General features: G+C 35.9%; 1 protein-coding gene across 1 annotated transcript; it reads right to left on the reverse strand.

Annotated features, from left to right (window-relative positions):
* Positions 1 to 5,511: 5,511 nt before the first annotated feature.
* LOC147820491 (olfactory receptor 7E24-like) lies at positions 5,512 to 6,959 on the reverse strand. Its single transcript, XM_087204157.1, has one exon. It carries the CDS (start codon positions 6,861 to 6,863, stop codon positions 5,883 to 5,885), a length of 981 nt encoding a protein of 326 aa, XP_087060283.1. The 5' UTR covers positions 6,864 to 6,959; the 3' UTR covers positions 5,512 to 5,882.
* Between the last annotated feature and the right edge of the window lie 411 nt (positions 6,960 to 7,370).

A 7,370-nucleotide genomic window follows, 5' to 3' on the forward strand; every position in this document is an offset into this window, starting at 1 on the left:
ATTGAATTATACACTCATTAGGGAGATGAAGTTAAAAGTTTTAAAAGCCTTGTCATGACTTTTTCTTTTTGTTGGATTCTTCTCCTTTGCATTTAATTTGTCACACCCAACAGATTCATTCTGCTGGGCTTCCTAAGGTTGAGATCCCCATTGTCTTTTCCTACGGTATTGTCTAAAAATTTTTGAGTGCTGGTTTGGTATTCATGAAGTTCCTGAGGTGCTCTTTATCATGAAAGTATCTTATTTCTCCTTCAATTTTGAAAGATACTTTTGCAGGGTACATCAATCTGGGTTGAAGGCTGTTTTCCTTTAGGGCTTGAAATACATCACTCCAAGCTCTTTTTGCTTTGAGGGTTTGCATTGAGAAGTCTGCTGTGATTCTGATGGGCTTTCCTTTGTATGTGATTTGTTTCTTTTCTCTCACTGCTTGTAGAATTTTGTTCTTCTGTTGGATTTCTGGAATCCTAACTATTATATGCCTATGTGTAGATTGTTTTTGATCAAGGCTAGCTGGAGTTCTATATGCCTTACTTATCTGTATGTCAAGTTCTTTTTCCCTGCTTGGGAAGTTTTCTGCCATCACTTCTGTGAAGTTTTTTTATGTCATCTACACTCTCTGCTCTTTCTTCATTGACTCCAATCTGTCTTATGTTATTCTTCTTTGCCTCATCTAGCAGCTGCTGGATTGATTTATTGTGTTCCCTTACAATTCTAAAGCAATTTTTCTTTTCCTGGCCACTAATTGCAATCTTATCTTCTATATCTGAAATTCTATCCTCACATTGGTTCATTCTGCTGTGGAGACTTTCGATGGAGTTTTTAATCTCTTGGAAATCTGTTTGTATCTGTTTTATGGATTCCATTTATTTCCTATGTTGGGATTCCATCATGTTCCTCAGATGCTCTATTTTTTTTTTATCTGTGTCCTCTTTAGATTTATTAATCATGTCTTGGACTATGAGCACAATCTTTGCTGTTATCTGAGTAATTATTTCTGATTTCATTTTTCCCAGATCCTCTTTTGTTGCCAGTTCAGAGTCCAGGTCATTGAGTATCACATTGTTCCATCTCGTTTCCCTTTGGGATTTCTGTAGGTGATCTGGAATTCTGTTTTTGAGGCTTGTTTACATGTCTTCTCATTTCCTCAGGGGTGGGTGGGTGCTTCTGGCACCCACATGGCTCACCTTCTCTGTCCTAGGAGAGTGGAAGCACCCAGTGCTTTAAAAAACCACGCTAAGCCTCCAGGGGTCATTCTCCCTTGTGTTTCAGAGGCAACCTGGCAGGTCCCTCCCCACTGCAATAAAGGCCTATTTGGTTACTGTCCTGGTTTCGGCCCTGGATTTTTCTAACAGTAGGAATCTTGTGTGTTTTATTCACTTATTAAATCACTATATTTTTAAAAATATTCATGAACTCTTTATTTCCATTTTTCTATAATAGATACACAATGGAAACTTACCTTTTAACCATATTAAGTACACACTTCAGTGCCATTAATGACATGCCATTAATTACATGTTGTAAAACCATCACCATCATAAATATGCAAAAGTTTTCTTTATTCGTTAAATTTATTGGCACATTTTAGGTATACAGTATGATTACATTCATTTGTGGGAAATTGTACCTTTATGGATATATCTTAGCTCTTATTTTTTCCCATTCCCCTTCCCTCCCATCAACCCCTCCACCCCTCCCCATGTACAAAAGCTTTGTTTCTGTTTTTTCCTTCTTATTTTTTCTTTCCCTTATTTCCTTCCCCCTGCCCTTCCTCCCTGGTTCCCTTTTCCCTTTGAACATTTTTGATGTTCACAAATTAAATCTTTGTATCCAATTTTAAAACTCAATACTCTTTCCCTACGCAGTTCTTGAAGCTATCATTCTACCATGAACCATAATGCTGAATTCAGACCATTAAACTGCCAAAATAATGTAATCAAGGAGGCAGGATTTATGGGTCTTTATATTGAATTTCGGTATTTTTTCCAATCTTCATTTCAGTGGATGTCATATGTACTGAATTAGACTGGCCTACAGGAACACCTAATTAGGACATTTTAGCATTATTTTCCCTCATATGGAGATGAAATGACTCAGCACAGGAATGACCATAATGTAATGAAGTTATAAACCCATTTATGGAATAATACAATGCAGGTACTTCAACATCTGTTACATAAAATAAACAAAATCAGACAGGTGAATCCTTTCTTCACATTAAGGAAGGCGTTAAAATTCTCAATGATGGAGCTTAGAATTGAAAAAAACAATTTCTTAGTAAAAGTAAGAGATGACGTAAAAGGAAAACCATGTGGTTCCAGAAAACTCAAGGCTATATAATTATTAAAGATGTCAAGCAAGTCAGGTGAGATCAAGGAATTTGGAAGTGTATCAAAGAATGAGCAATTGACATATCTTTTAAATAGGGAAATTGTAAGACAAATAAATCATGCAACTTGTAATACCAAAGGTGAATAAAAATGAACTCAAACTAAAAATCAATTCAGATAAATGTTCACATTGAAAGGGTAATGCAAGAGGCAAGAAATGGCCACAAACCTGTCAAAGACCATCTTTGTCAAATGCATGTCATTCATACAATCAAAAGTGATCACATCATGTATCTGTGTCAAGCCACCCCCAGAGCAGCTGACTCCACAGTGATCCTGGATGTCCACAATCATCTTCAGGACCATGGTAAAAATGAAGTGCTGGATAGGAAAGGGAACATGGAATGTAGAGTTGGAAGCCAGATACTATGGCAAGGGTGAGGAGTGTTCCCAAGTCTCATGACCAGATATATAGACAGAAACAGTAAAAATAGGAAGGGCTGCAATACTCAAGCCTCAAAAAGACACATAAGATACAATTCTGAGACACTCATAAGAGTTTGTGGTTCTGTACTGTTTGATTTTTTTTTGAAATAGGAAGATGGTTGTAAAAAGAAGTACCCCAACATTCTGAACATATTTGGACTTCAAAGTATTCACATTCAAGAAATCAGACTTGAGTTCTAAAATGTGCAGCAGTGTTTTTCAGTTCTATCAAACTCAATTATTCTAGAACTCTTCCATTATAAGTTCCTCTGTTATTCATTTCCTTTTATACACAACCACCTCATAAACACTCAGGTGAACAATGGTAGAAGACCAAGAACACAGAATCTGAAAAGGAAAAGTATGTATTGTTCTCTGATTTCATTCTTACTCAAGAAACTGGAAAGTGTTTATAGATATTCCTCAGGTGTCTCTTAAAATGTTCTGATGTTTAGAAAAAATGAAAATGTTTAGTGACCAACAAAGGAGCAATTTAATTTTTTCAGTGACACAGAGCAGGGTTTAATGTCACCTAGACTCAGCATTGTGACCTCAGTTGATTTCTAGTTTATACAACTGCATTGAATAAAGAGTCAATAGGTACTGGGCACTCTATTTATAATCTGTCATTAACATGAAAAATGAAGGTAAAAAAAGCTTTATATTATTATCAATTTTGACAGGATTAATCCTCACATAATTTATGTAAAATACCTTCTGACTTGTTCTACTGTTTTTCTATTTTGGTAATGTTACCATTTATTTTTGTCCTTATATACATGTATGTTTTGTAATTGAAGTGTCATGCCTCTCTCTCATTAATGATTAACCTGAGTCTATATCTTGTTTGACACATAAGAAGCATAAAAAATAGGGCTGTGTGTTAACCTCAGAATATTTCCTCATCACTGTGGCTTCAAAATAGTCAGTGCTTTCCTCTCTGCACATTTATTCTTTTCAGGAATGTCCTACAGACCAACAGACAAGAGAAAATTTCTCCTTTTCATGTCTATGTCATGAGTACATGGACCTATAATTCTGTGCAGCAGCATCTCCAACATTCATTTGTTCAAAAATTGAGGCTAAGAATTTTCTGGAGTAGAGAAAAAAGAATGCAAAGAAGCAAAAAGTGAGAGTCAGGTAAATCTTAGTACTACTTTCCCTTCACTAAGACACACTGTAGAGTTTGACATCATTACAGGCTTGGATGCCCTTTGACAGTTGCATTTTTCCATAGATCTACTTTATCTTTAATAAATGGTTCATCTTAATAACCCACAATGCCCAGTGTTTATAAAGTTCCACACTTAGACTACATGACACATAATTTGTGGAGAAGGGAGTTGTTCTCCCCATTTCCATCAGGGAATAAGAGCACAGAGAGATGGGAACATTTACATACATTTTGCATAGGGAAGCAGAGAGGGACACAAAACAAAGATGCTCATTTTTCTCATTTCCATCCCAGGGCCCAGTCTCCTCTAATGTGATAGAAATATCACGTCATTTATGAGATGAAATTACTTAACCCATAATCATATAAGAATTACCATAGAGTGGTTTGTGCTAAAAGACCATGTACATGTTTCTCTTATCTTTCCCTGTAGTCCAGAGCAATCCTTCCTATAATAGACACAGCAAGTGCCACCCCCCATTCTTCCTAGTCAGCTGCCCAAACTCCCACCATGGAGAGCACAGAGAGAACTGGATGTTGCTTCTTGCAGTGACAGGAACTTGAAGCGGCTGGTTGCATTGACAATGCACATCTATGCTATGATTCTCCAGTAAAAATGCCCTATGTCATTCCTCAAACAGATTTTTATAAAGTGTCATTCTCTTCTAACTAAAGCACACCAGAAACTACAAAATATGCTAGGTTCCTTCTTTATCTATAAAACAATAACAATGTGGGACTGTGAAGGTGAAACAGAGCAAGCTGTTCATGATGAAAAGATCAAACCCTGGCATGTTGGAAGCTCTGTAAACTGGTACCTGCTGTCATTATTTTGCTGTTTTTATATACTTAATCATATTAATAAAACATTAGGAGTTCTAAGAAAACAAATTACAGAAACACATTTTCTGGGATCATGGATTGATGTTGATGGGAAGTAGATCCAAGGTCCCAGGACAGCAAATAATTTTTGTGAAGGATAAGTTTGCAATAGAGACCCCCAAGAATCAACACTTCATAGTACTCTTAGCCAAAATCCTGCATATTGGTGTCCTCTTTGGCCACAAGAGCTATGATGTTTGTCTTCATGGTGATGAAATAATGCAGTAGACAGTCTTTCCTCCATCCTTAGTCTTACACTTACTGGATTCCTCAGCATTTTGGCTGTGTCATGAATAAGAAAATGAAGAATCAAGGGCTCAGCCCCTGTCTTTAGCATTTCAGTGAATACCATGTCAAGTAAGAGTTTCCTTGGGCAATCAAAAGGCTGCCCCAGCAAATTCGAAGAAGCACAGAGGTATGGAGCCATGGGAGGGCTAGAGACATAGGTTAATCACTTACTACTATATTAACTTGAAGGACTGATGCCCAGTGGTCAGGATTAACTAAAACATTTCATTCATCTGAATAATTAAGAAATTCTTAATGTTAACTGAGGAAGGAAAAGATTAGAAAAGGAATGTCTACATGTTTTTGGTATATTTATGTATTCAAAGGAGGCTTATGTGTACTATTCAGTTGATTTTTATTTTTTAACAAACAACTTGTATTTCCATTATTTATTGTGGTGAATATATATAACAATTAACATTTACCCATTTCTTTGGTATCATTAATTACATCCTCATAGAACTGCATCACAATGATGCATTTCCAAAATTTTTCAGTTTCTAAAACTAAAATTGCTTATTCATTTTAATCACAGTGCATTCTTCCAGTCTCATGAACATATCTTCTACCATTCTGGTTATGATATATGCTGAGGAATTAAAGTAATCAAACTACTAGAAATGTTCAGAAGGTAAACTTTACAGAACTAGATGTGTAGAACTGATGCCTCTTTCCATGTAAATTTTGTTCGGTTGCCTTGGATGCGGATTCTAGAATTTTCTTCAGTAGAGTTTTCTTAGGGCATTTTTAATGTCCTTATTCCTCAGGCTATAGATGAAGGGATTCAGCATAGGAGTCACAATAGTGTACATTATGGAAGACACCATGCTCTTTCTGGGAGAATGTGCTAGAGTAGATTCAAGGTACAACCCAATGCTTGTTCCATAAAATAAACAAACACCTGACAGGTGAGACCCATGGGTGGAGAAAGCCTTATACTTCCCACTTGATGATGGGATTCTCAGAATGGAAGAAATGATTTTATAATAAGAGAATAATATTACTGAGATGGGAAAAAAACCAATTATGGCACTAGCAAAATAAGTGATCATGTTTTTGGTAAAGTTTTCAGTACAACCCAGCTTAAGAATTTGAGTAGGTTCACAGCAGAAGCTGGAAATTGAAACATCATAGAAATAAGTGAACTTTAAGACAATTAGATTATGCAATTGTGAGTCCATAAGGCTAAATAAAAAAGATATGAAAACTAAGAAGACACAAACGCAAAAGTTCATAATGAAGGAATACTGCAGGGGTTGGTAGATGGCCACAAACCTGTCATAAACCATCATGGTCAGAAGCATGTAATCCATACATGCAAAAAGAATAAGCAGAGACATTTGTGTCAGGCAGCCCACAAAAGAGATGACACTCTTGTGAGTTAGGATGTCCACAATCATCTTTGGAAGTGTGGTGGAAATGAAACAGATGTCAGTAAAAGACAAGTTGGAGAGGAAGAAGTACATAGGGGTGTGGAGTTGAGACTCTAAACTGACAGCCAGGATGATGAGCAGGTTCCCAAGCACCATAACCAGGTACATGAACAGGAAGATCAAAAAGAGGATGGGCTGGAGATCGGGATCCTCGGAGGGTTTTGTGATATGGAATTCTAACACAGCTGTTAGATTCCAGGTATCTGTATTGTTTGGACACCTATTGAAAAGAAAAAAAAGTATGGAAAAATTAAATAAAGAAGTAGACATCCAGCACACTCTGTGGGTTTTACACTTGCATATTCACAAGTACAGAATTTCCCATGTTCTACAACTTAGGTAAAATTTTCCACTTGTAGTGAACCAATGTTTTATAAGTCTTCTATTATTTATTTCATATTACTCACCTCCTCTTGACCACACCCATCTTAGGGACTCTCGACTGAGCAATATCACAAGACCTTCTTGGAGACAAGAAGCTCATGATCTCACTAAAATAAAGCCTATTTTAATATAAATTAAAAATAAGTAATAGTTTTCCTTTTTTTAAGAAAAATCATTATAAAGGAAATCAAGAAATACTCAAATTTACCATAGTTCTTTCAAAATCAAGATCCAATGTTCCAATAATTCTAATATTAGTAAAATTCTTACAAAAGCTTAGACCATATTATTTGCATATTCAATTAATCTTGACAGTTAACATTCATAAAAAAAAGATGTGATCCAAAACATGTGTGTATTTTGACAGTTCTCACTATGATATAGTTTGCAAAC

This window comes from Heterocephalus glaber, unplaced genomic scaffold, assembly GCF_053883595.1.
Source record: "Heterocephalus glaber isolate CG9 unplaced genomic scaffold, H.glaber_assembly_v1.0 deba00001868, whole genome shotgun sequence".
NCBI lineage: Eukaryota > Metazoa > Chordata > Mammalia > Rodentia > Bathyergidae > Heterocephalus > Heterocephalus glaber.